The 15,244-nt window shown below is 40.0% G+C and overlaps 1 protein-coding gene across 4 annotated transcripts in view; it reads right to left on the reverse strand.

The window, feature by feature from the left end:
* arhgap17a (Rho GTPase activating protein 17a) overlaps positions 1–14,199 on the reverse strand; it is a 53,361-nt gene extending 39,162 nt beyond the window's left edge. Inside the window, exons 1-2 of one of the 4 annotated variants that reach the window (XM_042507508.2) lie at positions 13,648–14,197; positions 1,259–1,298 (exon numbers count right to left, since the gene is read on the reverse strand). In XM_042507508.2, coding sequence (XP_042363442.2) covers positions 1,259–1,298; positions 13,648–13,700 — 93 coding nt within the window. In that variant the 5' untranslated portion in view covers positions 13,701–14,197. Of the gene's footprint in view, positions 1–1,258; positions 1,299–13,647 lie in introns of all 4 variants that reach the window. The other 3 variants (XM_042507507.2, XM_042507510.2, XM_042507509.2) reach the window with 3 other exon arrangements.
* Between the last annotated feature and the right edge of the window lie 1,045 nt (positions 14,200–15,244).

A 15,244-nucleotide genomic window follows, 5' to 3' on the forward strand; every position in this document is an offset into this window, starting at 1 on the left:
TGAGTTTTCATGTTTTGTGGAACAATGTCTTAATAATGAATGGTGCAAAGTGCCTAACATTTTCAGCAGCATTAAAAATATGATTTAGTTTTAAAAAATTTAGTTAACAATTCCCCATTCTCTTTTTTTTTTAGACAGATCTTAACCTTATGGATTAAATTATGTGTTTTCTTACTTCCAGAATAGTGGACTAGCATTTAAACATCACAAAAATTAGTCGTTAGGAGCAGACCAGGAGTGTTCACCAATTTGAAACTAAAATATTATAAAATAGCTCACACATAAATATGTCATAAATATTCCAGGATGTGTTTTCCTGAGGATATAATGAGATATTGTTTTTTTGAGTGTGAGGAGCAACACAACAATCTCAGGAATTAAGGGGTTGAGTGATTTCTATCTCTTGGTCCCTCACTCCCTTTTCCTTCCTCAGACAGCAATGTTCCTCTGAAGTGAGAAACTGAGCAGCTGATTTCCAGACAGACGCAGAACAATTGTGTCTCTGAGGAACAGAGAAAGTCGACTGTCGGTCATAAAATAACATCCTCTTCTTAGTGGAAAGCACCCCGAGCTGTTAGTCATCACTGTTCACTTGTCAACTTGCATTACAGCCACTCTGAGTCTAACTCTGATGGTCAAGCTGTCACTCACATTCATAACACAGAGAGAAGAAAGCATTCAGGCTTCTGTTTGTAAATGCACCGACCACAACAAAATGTGGTTGAGAAGAATAATATTTTGGCCTTGGCTGTTCTCATGCAGTAATGCGAAGCCAGCTGAGTTTGTTTTTATGACACCTCCCATTCAAACACAAAGACAATCTTCAACACTGGAATGTCTTTGCTATGCAGCCAATATTTTGACCCGACTCCACCTGCTCCGTCAAACTGCTGCAGATAGTTATCCCCAGGGAAATCCCAGCACAGCGGCTTTCACACACACAAGTACACACACAATAACAATACATAACAATAACAATAACAATAAATTGACCAAATTATAGAACACAAGTCAAAGGAGCTGGAGGGATCTCATTTCACTGGAGTTGTACCGTGCTGAGAACAGAAAATTTCAAAAGGTAAAAGCACAGGCATCGAGCATGCAAACAGTTGACCTTTTTTAATTATTTAATTTAAGTTACATATAAAACCTGTGAAAGGTTTCATGAAACAAAAACTGGTCCATAAAACTGCTGCCACTGTCTAACAGCTGCAGCCATTGCAGTGATCAGAGCTCTACAGTCAGATTAATGATTTACCTGTAAGAGGTCATCGCTGAGGACTTCTGTTTTCTCCGCTCTGTGGGTGAGAAAAGACAACAGACAGCACATAGATTAGCACTGACAGAAGGCAGATAAGGACACGCTGAGCATTCTCTGTGAAAACATTCAATGACAGCGCTGCTAAAAGACTCTCTGACAGGTATTGGACCTGGGCATCTGTGGGAATACTTCAAAAGAGGGTGGGTCTCTTTGGTTTGTTGCGATGGTAACAAGCTGGAGGCAAACATATTCAGACTACACTGCTGCAGCTTCCAAAAGTCATGAACTGTGAGCTTAAATTATAATACACATGCAGATGTGAATGCAGAGACGGTGAGGCTGACTCATTCAGAAGGCAACAACATCACTGGTTAAACCACAGCGAGCAGGGCTCATGGTGTCGTGAACAGAGTGTCGTGCACAGAGTAGCCTTGCAGCCCTCCACTGCCTGAGCCTATTAATAGTAAACTAACAGTTGGACTTGAAGAGGTCAGACAGATTAGATTCACTTAAAGGGAGAAGGCTGGGAAATACAGGCTCGGCTCAGACTGCTTATCAACACCTTCACACACTGACTTTGGCTACTGAAGGAGGGGGCACTGCAGTCAAGAGGGTCAGTGACTGCAGACAAGTTGAATAATGTAGTTTGCTTACAGGACAGTCTTACTTCGGAAAAAAAACAATGTCTAAATTGTGGTATAGTTGCAGACAGATCATCACCTGCTGTTTTGTGATTTTCTGCAGGTACTGATGTTTTATTATGAAGCAAATACATCCAACCACATCCAACTACATTACCTCACACCATTATCATTGGGGTATCTATCTGTCTGTTTGTCCATACATCCATACGTCTTGTTGTCGTGGATGCAATATCTCAAGAACACCCTATGGGAATTTCTTAATATTTGGCACAAATGTCCACTTGGACTTAACAATTAACTGATAAAAATTGTCATATATCAAGGACACTGTGACCTTGGATACATCTTGATCTTGTAAACGTGATAACTCAAGAACAGCTTAAGGGATTTTCTTCAAATTTGGCACAAACATCCACTTGGACTCAAGATGACAAACTAGATTTTAGTGGTCAAAGGTCAAGGTCACTTTGACCTTGTGTGTGTTGTTTCTGTGAAAGCACTATTTAATAAACACCTTGAGGGAGTTTTTTTCCAATTTGGCACAAACATTCACTTGGACTTAAAGATGAACTGATTAAATTTTGGTGGTTATAGGTCAAGGCCACTGTGACCTTGCATCTTATTCTTCTTATCTTATATTATTTTAATGTGCCCGATATCTCAACCTGAGGGAATGTTTTTAAATTTGGTACAAACGTCCACTTGGACCCAACAATGAACTGATTGAATTTTAGTGGTCAAAGTCACTGTGACCTTGCGGCTCTCTTCATACTAAGCTTGAACCACGCTACACTGCCCTCTCGATTTCCAGTGAAACTGCTCTGTTTTGTCTGTACCTGTTAGCTTTCAAATAACACGCACAAATACATACAAAATGTACACAGAGTACAGACACAGGGCTACATCCATGTTTGTACACGCACCTAACATTAATAAATTAGCTCTTAGGAAGCCAGGATGAACAATTCCATCGGGTGCAGCTGCAAACTGCAAATTTCCATTTTTGCACCGTAGCCCACAGACACAGTTAATATCGTTGAAAGTCCAGTCATGAACAACATTGGTCATGGAATCTTATAACTTAACTGTATCTACAGTGTATTTCAAAAGTAATAATACAGAGTGTAAAACATTCTGTTAGGCTGACTGAAGACTGTGCAGGTATTGTTGTGTTTAGCTAATGTGTAAACTTTTCCGAGTGCAAGTTCAGCCTTCTAACTGAAGTGACGTTTAGACGGTGGCTTGCCTGCATTTTGGGTAACCGGAGCTCCAAACGAAGCCTGGGCCTGCCTCCAAAAACTGCTCTCTATGAACTATAGTAACCTTGTCACAGCTGCTTTCAATTACAACACAGAGGAAGGGAGAAACAGAGAGAGACTGGCAGAGAGGGGATGATAGTTTGGGGGCTCGAAGGAAAGAAATACAAATAGAGAGATTTTGGGGGTGGAGGGGGTTAAAGACTCCTGAAAGTGCCAAACCAGAATAATCCAGAGTCGGGGGATGAATGGAAAGATTTTCCCTGGAGGAGAGCCGAGCTGCTGAGTGAGTGAGGACCCACAGAAACCTACAGACAAGGCCTTCAGCTAGCTGCGGAAAAAAATGCGAGCCACACACACACACACACACAGCGTTATTATGAAGCCATGGTATGGAATCCATGTTCTGGTGTTGTCTACATGCTGCAGAGCTCTTCATGTGGTAAAAACCAGCATGTTCATCAAGCAGACTTATCCTGTGATGAATAAAAACCTGTGGATCAGACACTGCCTGGTTATATTAATTATAAGATATGTTTATTCACCTTAGTCCAAGCCCCTGGGATACTTTGTGCAATATTTTTTCAGAATTAAAATCTATGAGGGTCCGTGAACACAGTACAGTGTGTGAAGTATGAGTTGCAGGGTGGATAACTGATCAGTAAATCTCGTCAGAATGGTTTAGATCAGATCGATGGTTGAGAGGAGCAGCTGCTGCTGAGGCAAGTGAAAGCAAACTTTTAGAAAAAGTATTACTTTCAATGCGCCTGACATTATGCTGCTCCATCTTTGCCCAGAGTACGCCCTGCTCTCCGACAGCGTGGTGCGATCAATAACTAAGCTGTGTATATACTGTATATTTCAACAGTGCTCCTAATGAATAGTCCAGCCCCAAAAATATAAAATCAATATGTGGCGGTAGATGTTTTAATCATGGCAGGCCACCAAAAATAAATGAATGTGTGGAAAACCCTAAAGCAGTTAATTCTTCAATATGGGACAAACAGCTATTACATGGGATGGGTGGCAAACTTTTCCTCTCTGTAGGTAGGTGGTTACAGGAACAATCCCACCTTGTCCTGTGTGCATGTTCAACACACTGGTGCAGAAACCACAAATTTAGCTTAGTCTGGTTGTTAGTAACATTATGCTAAATGATTATAACTGACATGTTATCTCATTGTTATTGTTGAGAAAGTGCTGCTGAAGCGTATGTTATGCCCGTTAAATCTCTTTGTTTCCATGATGCTGGCATGCTGTTTAAAATTACACGTAGGAGCGACACGATGCCGCTGATGTTGGTTCTGTGTAAAAGAGGCATAAAGAGGAGTCTTCGTGGCAGCTTTATAGCGCCATCTCTATGGAAAAGGGGCTTATGGGATTATGGGACTGTCTCACCGGAAGTTGCACCCATGTCCTTTTTTAATTAGTGTCCTCAAGAATTGGGTGGATATGCATACATACAACTTGACTCCCCCCCATAACCTAGTTATCTACTTGGTGAAAGATCTCATGTCCAGAAGGGCTGACTGCAGGATAAAAGCAAACCATGAACAGGCTTTTAACATCTTCTGTTAAATGAGTGCTGCATACTAAATGTAAATAAGAAAACCTGGTGACATTTGCAAAAATCCCCTTATAACCTGGTTGTAACTGAATGGCTATAACACATGTAAAGGCACTCAGATTAACAGCATACTAAAAGCAACACTTGTGTTAACCAACCCCCCAAAAAGCTCTGTGTCACAGAAGAACAAAATTAGGCATCAACAACAAACAAAACAACAATTGTTTTGCCAGCATCAGCTGACCTGGAGCGAACAGAGCTGACCCCACCGTGCCTTTAGAGAAAGTGTGTCGCTGTGTGCTGCATGTGACTTCTTAACAACATGAGATCCTCGGTGCATCAGAATGGTAACCATGGCGATCTACTATGAAAGTGGAGGGGAGTAAGTGAATACTGCACCCATAAGCACAATGGAGCGGCTGTTAGCGGCCACTCGACACAATCAGCAGGCTGAGGAGGAGGGAGGGTCTGCAACAGTTGGCAGCTTAAGGCATCAGGTAATGGATACTGGAGCCAGATGAAAGGAGTGAGTCAGCCCATACGAATTCCGTAATGGGGCTGATTATGTGATCTGTTAGACGACATCAGACCTAAACAACAACGAGCAAAACAACTCAACGACTTTCTACCGTGTAAAGATAAATCAAGTCCGGTCTAAACCTAGTGCATCAAGAAACAGGATGCTTCCTTCCTGACAATATTTATATTTCAGTGTCCAAAAATAGCGAAAAAAGTCTGTCATACTTCCCAGAAACACACCACAATATAATAAAACAGCTCTGCTCTAGTCCAGAACTCAAAGATATTTGGTTTTCACACAAGACAAAGACAAGCAGTAGTAAAATTAAGTGTAAATGAGAAGTAAAATAAGTCATAAAGTCTTTAATAGGGAAAAAAAAAATAACAGCAAGATTACATTTGAAAATGGACAGGTTCAACAAACAATGGTCCCCAAATCGAATCACTTTTTATGCTACTACTGCTACAAATAGTAATAATAATAATAATAATAATAGTTGTAGTTGTTGTTGTCATGAATTCAATGTAACACGGGTTGAGTAAGTGATTTACAAATGGTCATTTGGGGGAGGGGGGGGTTCAATTCATGCCATAGTCATGCCATGTTTTTCCGTCTTAACTTTTAACGACAAACAAACAGCGGCCTTGACTCACACTGTAGATCTCATGTAACACTGGCTGCACCATAAAGGGATCCCAGCTGACACACCTCTTTGTTACAGAGGCAGCGGCCTGCCTGTGAGACACGGGGAACGCCCAGAGTCACCTCACCTCGTTCATTCAACAGTGACATTTTGCTGATCCCTGAGGAGAACACGCCTTTTTAACATGACCCACTCTAGATACAATATGGTCAACATTAGATGGCACGACACAGTGCTGATAAGATTGTTGTTGTTAAATATGGCATAAAAAAGTCTGTTGACCCCAATTTGGCAACTGCTGAGCTACAGAACAGGAGACCTGCAGTTAAGAGAGACTCAGTGATTTATTGTAAACTCATGTCTGTATGGATGAATTGACTGACTCCATGATCACCCCAGATAAACTCAGTGATGCAGCAATTACATTAATGAGGTGAGTGATACATCAGGTGGTTCGCTTTGGGCTGTTTGAAGTAATTATTCAGAGCAGAACGTCCCAGTGAGACAAAGTATAATATGATCGATCAGTCAGTGTCACCTGCTAAGCTGAATTAGGATGAGGTAAAAACATGCTGGTGCAGGCCTGTTTTACCAGTCAGACAATGGAAAAACAATCCAGAAAGTCCAGTTTGAGTGGCATATATCTGTTTAAAGGCCGATCAGGCATTTTTTCCACACAGGATTACTGTCAGTCTGAACACGGTCTTAGAGGTGCTTGTAGAAGGGTTCTGTTTCTCCTGGACGGAGCCAGGCTGTCCCGTTTCTTGTCTTTAGGCTACGCTAACCAGCTGTAGCTTCATATCTAACAATATCGATCTGCCAATCCAACACTCCACCACAAAGCCAATACAGATATTTGCCAAAATATCAAACTGTTGCTTAAATAAGCCTAAAATTAAACTGGGGCTGTACCCTACTCAGAATTATGTCAGTAGAATGAAATTTTACAAACTTTGGATAATTCTTTCCTTTTTTTCTCCACAGGGTTAAGCATCTAGTGACAAGCTAATTGCGTGTAACGGTGGATCCCAAATGTGCAACATTTTATGCTGACACCAGCTATATTGAAAAAAAAAAAAAAAACTGACTCTGTCAAACTAAGTTTCTGTGAGCTGTAAATGTGCCACTTCTGCCTGCGCGTATGTAGGTGCATACTATCAAAGAGCAGCGTGAAAGTAGAGAGCGCTCACTCTGCAGAAAAATCTGACCAAAATGTCCCCAGAAGCACACTGCACATCACACTCACTGACAAAAAAAAAAATCAACTGCTCAACCTGAAGCAGTCTCAGTCGACAGAGGGGCCTCCAGCTGATGATGCCAATCGCTGACTTTCAGGGGGCAGCCCTATGATGTCTCTGTGACAAAATATCACCCCAGACAACCAGCACAGTGACTTGAACTCGCTGCCGGGAGCTAAAATCACTCAAGTAGACTGAGCTTATCTAGAAAACTTGATGGATACTCATGGAAACTCGGATATGTGTTTCTTTGGTTGACCTTTGTACAATAATGTCCCACGATACCACTATCCTGAAAGTGACACCTATAGCAATAGATTACTTTACTCAATACCTATAAAATGAAACAGGTGGCGTGTAGCATGCGGTCATACTTTTTAACCATTTTGGTGGCATTTCAACATGCTGAACTGCCAAAATCTGGCCCCCTATAGGGTGCTGGGTGCCCCCCTCAACCATTTTATAATCCACAATAAAAATACAGTGATTCACACTGGTGACTGTTTTCATACTTTTAATATACATAAGGTGCCAGAGTACATTAAACAGCATCAAAATAAAGCTTGTGCATCCAAAAAGTGTTAAAATCTCAGAGATGTTCTTCACTCCTAGAACCATGCATAGGGCTGCTGCAACTGGCCCCTGGCCTCCTGTCATTTTGCAAAAGTGGCCCTCAAGCAAAGTAAGATGAGCACCCCTGCTGTACAGGTTGTACTTGTACAGCAGGGAACAGTTATTAAGCACTTTAATGACATAGTTGAACTGTTTTTGTGTCACTGCAAGTTTTTTGGGACCGTTTAACAGCTTCGTGTTGGATTTTAGCTGCTGTGTTAGCTCATGCTAACCAGGCTGACGTTGGCTGAAACAGAACGTTTGCTGATCCTGCAGGGAGTCAGAACGTACTGGGATCAGACCCCCGCACAAAAAATGATCTAAGGTGTCCTTCTTGTCTGGACTGTGACCCTTATAAGCAGCCTCTGTCTTCACTCCTTGATAGAACTGCATCATGTGAATCAGTGTTTATCAAACTTCTTCCTCAGTCACTGAAAATCTTATCTGGGGCTCACGATCAGGGTGATGTCATTATTACAAGCCAAACAGAGAAAACACACTCTTAAAAATCACATGCAAGCAGAATATTGACCTCATTCTGTTTCTATGGAGCATCACTGTTAGTTTATCTGTATGCAGATTATAGCCCGGCACGCCCCATTTATATGTTATCTCCTAACCACCGTAACCTGGAGCAAATATTACTGGACAGAACTGGAGATTCGAAAATAGCAAACTGAACTACGCTTCCAAGAGACAAAACAAAATCTTCTCCATGTTCCCTGGCATGACTCACACACTGTTTTTCACTGCACCTCAGTTTCACTCTCTCTCCACATCAATCTCCCTCTTCTCTAGAAAGCGCTGGCAAGTCTCTGGGAGGCAGTTTCCTGTTTGTAGAAGAAGAAGGAGAGACTTCCTCCGAGCTGCTGCTTTCTGGACACGGTGTTCTGCCGATGCACAATCACAGGAACCCAGAGGGCAGCGGAGAGGAGCCTCTGCACTCCAAACTTTTGCACGAGCAGGCACAAACTCGATGCACAAATCATATTAATCCAAACGCTGACAGATCACTCATTCAGAAGGGCACGTAAATGAGTGCACGACTAATTAACCCACCTGCAAAAGAGCATGCACACACACACACACGTGCAAATGTCTGTTTTCTGCATTACACACTCTCCACTTCTAATTTACTGCTGCTAGACTGCAGTGAGGAAATTATGAGTATTCCAGCTGTGCCCAGAAGAAGCAGAAAGTTGGTTCTTCAAAATGTTTGTTCCTCCAATAGGAAAATATTCTCTTTAAATAAACAAATACAGCTATATTTTCTTTCAACAAAGCCTCTTTTATTCCTGAGGGTTGTTTTTTCCTCTGTCATGTCTTCCCTTTAGGATAATATGAGATGCAGGAATAATAAAGGCACTTTTTTTTAACCTTCAGACCTTTATTAGGATCTAAATCAGTTATCCTGAGCTGTGTTCAGATGCCCTTCATAAGCATTTAAATGTCTGCCCGCAAATTTATTTCAAATTATGTTGCAAAAAAAATGGATATGAATTTAATTTTTAACAGTTTCTTAAGGTCATTTTCTTGTTTGTTTTTTTACTGTATTTATTTGCTTATTTTCTGCTTAGTTTCTTGTTTGTGTGTGTTTTTTTACATCTCTATTTTTTTCTTATTTTCTGGTAAGTTTCTCGTTTATTGGTTTTCAGGTAATTTTCTTGTTTGTTTTTTTTTACTTTTATATTTTATTTAGCTTATTTTCAGAAAATTCTGTTGGTATTTACTTTTCTTTTGCTTTGTTTTTAATTGTAATTATTACTTTGCTTTTTGTCTGTCTGTTTTTGTGCAATATTTCTTTATTTCCTTTTTTTACATGTTCAAAATAAAAAAATCAAATCAAATCTTTTTTTACTTATTTTCAGTTTATTTTCCTATGTTCCTCGTCGCCTTTACCCAGTGTTATTGAAACTAATCAAGCCAGTTTGCTCTGCTTTCAAAGGGTTAACAGCAACTGAAATTTTACATTAACATGGAAATATGTCATGCTATTCAAAGTTCCAAGAGTGTAGGATATAATAGGGTTTATTGTCAGAAACTGAATATAACAATCAAGTCTGTTTTCTTTTGTTTATGATCACCGGAAAACAAGAACTGTATTTTTGTTACTTTAAATGAGCCGTTTACATCAACATAAGGAGCAGGTCCTCGTCTACAGAGATCGCCATGATGCACCGCCATGTTTCTACAGTAGCCCAGAACAGTCAAACCTAACACTGACTCTAGATATGGACATTCAGGTTTTCATGGGCACTAACAACATCACTCATATTCTAACATGAAACTGCTCTATTTATTTCGTGTTTTTTAAATCACTTGGTCTGTTTGTTTTGGAGAGGAAGAGACCTCTAATTCGGTTTCCTATTTAAAAAAAATCACCCGAACAATGAACACTGAAGGAATTCCAACCAGGAGAACTATGTGTCAACGCCTCCATTGACTATTTCGAGATGACACATTATTATTTAGAGCCTGTCGGTAGTTTTATCTGGTACCATCCAGTATTAGGTGCACCCGCTGTCTGCCAGAGGTGCCAAACACTGTTGGCTCCCAAAGCCACAAAGCCACAAAACACACACACACACACACACACACACACACACACACACACACACGCACGCACACACATCATGAGAGCCAACCGCTCATGATGAAAACATCCTGTGACGTCTGACCCCCCTGTCCACACAGGGACAGGCTGCAGCCATCGCTACTTTAGATATCCAGTTACAGAGGGACGCTGTGTCATCACACAACGGCGCAGTGGCACGAGTTGACGAGCATAAACACTGCAGAACGCTCTCTCTTTGTTCACTTTTATTTGTGGATCCATTCACTTAATAGCTCAGACACTGCAGCCAGTTAGAGGTTCAGAGGGAGAGGACGGTCGGAGTGGAGACAGACAGATACTTATCCATCACTTACACACATTAATCTACTTTATGTTTTAAGTTTGAGCCGAGTGTCTCATGTTTCACAAATGGAAAAAGCTCTTACTGATACTTTAACAGCACAGAGAGAAAGCAAACCTTGCTGAATGGAGCAAAGAGCAGCTCTTTTCCCCTCGGTTGACGTCTGAACTCAGCTGCAAAGAGGATGAGTCAGACCAGACATGTACTCTGCACCAAACATCATAATTTGCTTTTTGTTATCAGCTAACATCTGCTTGGAAAACCTAATAAGTTTCAGTCAAATTACATTTTTAGCTGTTGACGTTTAACGTGTTGGGAAACAAGCATTTTTTTAAAACATTTTTTTACTTATTTCCCTGTCACGTTTGCACATTTTACACAGCAAACTCAACACACAATAGCCATGTCTGCAATCCTGCCTCTCCTCTGCAGGCTCTTGTAAAAATGCACACGGGTTAAGGCAGTATTAATCATGAAATGATTTAATATGGCAAAGTGCATTCTGACATCAGAATAAAACCTTATAATGAAAGAAAGAGACTCAACTGTGGGAGAGCCAAAAGTGAAAAGCAAAATGCACGATCTATGGGCTGCTTTCTGGTGTTTATTTCCCATGCAGACAGTGCCAACACTCAGATATCCAAACTTGGTGCATCCGTATCTTTGGCCACATTCCTTACTGTAATTTTTTTCCAAAACAAGGGCGGCAACGGCATCAGAATTTCACGATACAATAACTGTCTGAGAAAAAATAACAATAAGTTGGTGTACGGTTTTACATCATTAGTATTATCATTATCAGAGACAATTATCCTTAAAGGAATGGGCTTTTCGTTGTTGTTTTGGTTAAAACACACTTTTTCATAATAGAAACTTGAGACCTTTCATTAAAACAGAAGTATGTTAAAAAGGCAGCCGAGAAGGAAAGTTGATGCACGGGACAGATTCTCTGTCTTGATGCATTTTTTCAACTTCCTAGTTAAGTGAATGTACACAGTATGATAACTCAACTTTCATACCAAGGTATGCCTTGAAATCAGTATATCGTTGCAACCCTTTCCAAGTCTGCTATTTCACACAGATTCTCACAGCAGAATAAAACCTAATAATAAAACAAAGTGACTCAGCTATGGCCAGAAGCTAAATGCACCACCACTGGGCTCCTTGCTGGTGTTTATTTCCCATGCAGAGAGTGCCAACACTCAGATATCCAAAAATATGCATTGGTTCATCCCTATCCTTACTGTATGATTTCCAAATCAGACATTTCTGCTATTTTACACAGAGTCTGACAGCAGAATTGGAGTTGTAAGTCCCTGTGGTTGATGGAATTCAAATTCGATCAGCCACTTAGTAGATATCCATTGTTTTTGTGCTGGCAAGTGTAGCAAATCTATATCAGCCTCTTCCATATTTTACTTGCAAATGGCTTGTGACTGGTGCCAATTTCCAAAGCCCACAGAATAAAACCTTACAATGAAACAAAGTGACTCAAAGGCAAAATGCACCATCATTGCCAGGTTTTATTTCATATACAGATATGGCACTTGGAAATCCAAAACAATGTATTGGTGCATCTCTATCCTTGGCCAGATGTCTTAGTGTACATTTTTACATTTTCACACAGATTCTGACAGCAGAAAACCAAAAAATTTAAACAGCACAGTATGACGATATTTTCTGTGTGAATATTGTATTGAAACACAGTGTCTGTTTTTTGTTACATAAATTATTTACTTTGCACATACAAATTCAACTTTTGGTAGCCCACTAGAATAATAAAATAAATAACAAAGCTCTTTCATTTCACTAGATTTGTTTTGCTGCTGCAAAAATGACTGATTTGAGATGAAAAGCTGATGAAAACTTTGTATTTTTCAAAGTTTTCCATAATTTGCAGTTGAAAAAAATGATTAATTGATTAATACATGATTAATACATTAAAAAAAATGTATTTTATCACAATACTCAGCTTACTTTAAAACCTGGTAAGATGGCAATGAGCAACGAAAAAGAAATGACCCAAAAATAGGATAAAAAAATTGTAATAAGCACAAGAAACAAGAAAAAAAGAGAAAAGAAAAAAAAACAAACAACGCAAACAAGACTTAAAAAGGTGCTTAATAATTTTGTAAAATAACTTTATATATGTAATCATGATAATTATAAATGCAGTTTTTTTATTAGCCGTTTTCTCTTCACATTTTTCGCTAGCTTTTTAAAAAATAATAGTTCTCAAATCTACCAATTTCTTGCATTTTGTAGAACATTTCTTACCAAATAGCTCATCGGCTTTCATTTCATGTTTTTAAAAAGAAATCAAACCAGTTTGCTCAGGTCAAAGGTTAAAATACTTGTGAAAGGCACCTTAAAGCAAAAAAAAAAGTTACATTGCTCCAGGTTTCAAAGGGTTAAAATAACAATAATATTGTATTGTGACAAAAGTATCGTGATAATATTGGATCTTTAGCTAAGGATCATTATTAAGTTGTATGGATGGATAATGTATCGGGATCTCTTTTAACCGTAATATTTCCCTTTTAAGGACACTTGTGCTGTTTCACACAGATTCTGACAGCAGAATGAAACCTTAAAATGACAGACAGTGACTCAAAAGCAAAATGCACCATCATTGCTGGGGTTTATTTCCCATGCAGACAGTGCTGACACTGCACAGATGCAGTGTTTTGAGGAGGACATCTGGCTGGGTTCAGACAGCATTCCCACATCCAGTTTTTATTAGCAGTGTCATGTCCTTCAGCCAGAAAAGCCTCTGATTCATTCATGGAACACTGTCCTCATTGTCTCACTGATTAGATTTGTGTTTAAATGTGATTTTCTCATCTTTTATAACATCCCTGCGCCATAAACGGATAGAAAGCGAGTTAAGGGGAAAGTATGCACAACAGATGAGAGTTCAATTTAATAACAAAGCTTTGGAAGTCAGGTTAGACAGATGCAAAATAAAGTGTGTTTAACTTTAATACTGACCTGCCAACTGTTTGATTGGCGAGCTGTTTCATCCGGTTGAATTGCTTCTTCATTTTCGGTCCCTTTCCAGTCTTGTCTTCCTAAGTTTCTGGTTTTGGTTTGTCATGAAGTTGTCAGGGCCTCTCCCACAGATTTAATTCTCCAAGCTGTCGCTATGACGGGGCAAAACAAGCAGCAGCCATCGAGCCAAAGCCAATTAAAAATAGTTTGTAGCCTCGTTAGCCCCGCAGCAGCTAACCGTTCCCCAGAGGAGATCCTACAGAAAAGTTCCCGACACCATGATCCGCTAAACTCCTTTTCTGTCTGTTCCCGTACATTAAAGTCCCGAAGTTAATCCGTGACTCACTTTCACCGGCTCCAGCGGCTTCTCATGGCTCTCCTCGCCTGCTGTGTGGACCCGTTAGCCGGCGAGCTAACGTTACCGAGCTGGATAATCCGTCGGAGCGGAGCAGGGCAGAGCGCGGAGCTGAGTGAACACAGCGGCGGCTCAGGGCTCACCTCACCTCGGCCTCTGAAAGCGAGAGAGGAGGGGGGGCAGGAAGTAACGTTAGTGCATCTGACACACTGCAACACCTCCCTCTGGACACTGACAGGAGACACACATGGAGCCATCACGCCCAGAAAATCCTACAACACAAGTGAATGAAAACAAATACTGCAAATTAGGATTTCTGCATTCATAATTGTGCTTGTTTTTCTGCATCCCATAATGCAGGGATACTCAACTTGCATTGCTTGGGGACCAGTTTTGCAAAATCACAGAAGGCCAGGGGCCAGCTGCAGCAGCCTGATGTGTGTTTCTAGGATTTTAGGATGTTTAAAGTATTTTAGGACGTTTCTCTGATTTTAGAAAATTTCTAGGATTTTAGGACCTTTCCAGGAAATTTGTAAGATTTTGGATTATTATTATTATTTTTTTTTTTAAAGATTGTTTTTTAGGATTTCAGGACATGTCTCAGATTTTGGATTTTTTTTTTTTTAAGATTTTAGAACATTTCTAGGATTTCAGGACAATTCTCAGATTTTAAGATGTTTCTAGGACTTTGGGACATTTCTAGGATTTTTGGACATTTCTCTGATTTTAGGAAATTTCTCGCATTTAGGACATTTCTAGGATTTTTGGACGTTTCGGGTTTTAGGACATATCTAGAATTTAAGGACATTTGTAGGATTTTAGGACATTTGTAGAATTTTGGACATGTTTAGGATTGTAGGACGTTTCCAGGATTTAAGGGCATTCCAAGGATTTTAGGATCATTATAGGATTTTTGGACGTTTTTAAGATTTTAGGACATTAGAGGCTTAGTTAGAACCTTGGTTGGGGATGTGGGGGATCCTCTAAAGCTCTATTTTGATGCCGTTTTATGCACTCTGGCACCTTATGTATACTAAAAGTTAAAATAAATCCCCATGTGAATCACTTTATTTATTTGTTAATTATAAAATGGCTGCATGGCACCTGGTACCCTATCAGGTGCCAGATTTGGCCTCTGGGACGTAAATTGAGTATCGCTGGTCCAAACCCACTTCCTTTTTGCTGTGAGCCAATAGTGACTCTTAATGGCAACACCAGTAAATGACGCCAGTAAAATAACTC

This window comes from Plectropomus leopardus, chromosome 19, assembly GCF_026936395.1.
Source record: "Plectropomus leopardus strain MGB_pleo_1.0 chromosome 19, ASM2693639v1, whole genome shotgun sequence".
NCBI lineage: Eukaryota > Metazoa > Chordata > Actinopteri > Perciformes > Serranidae > Plectropomus > Plectropomus leopardus.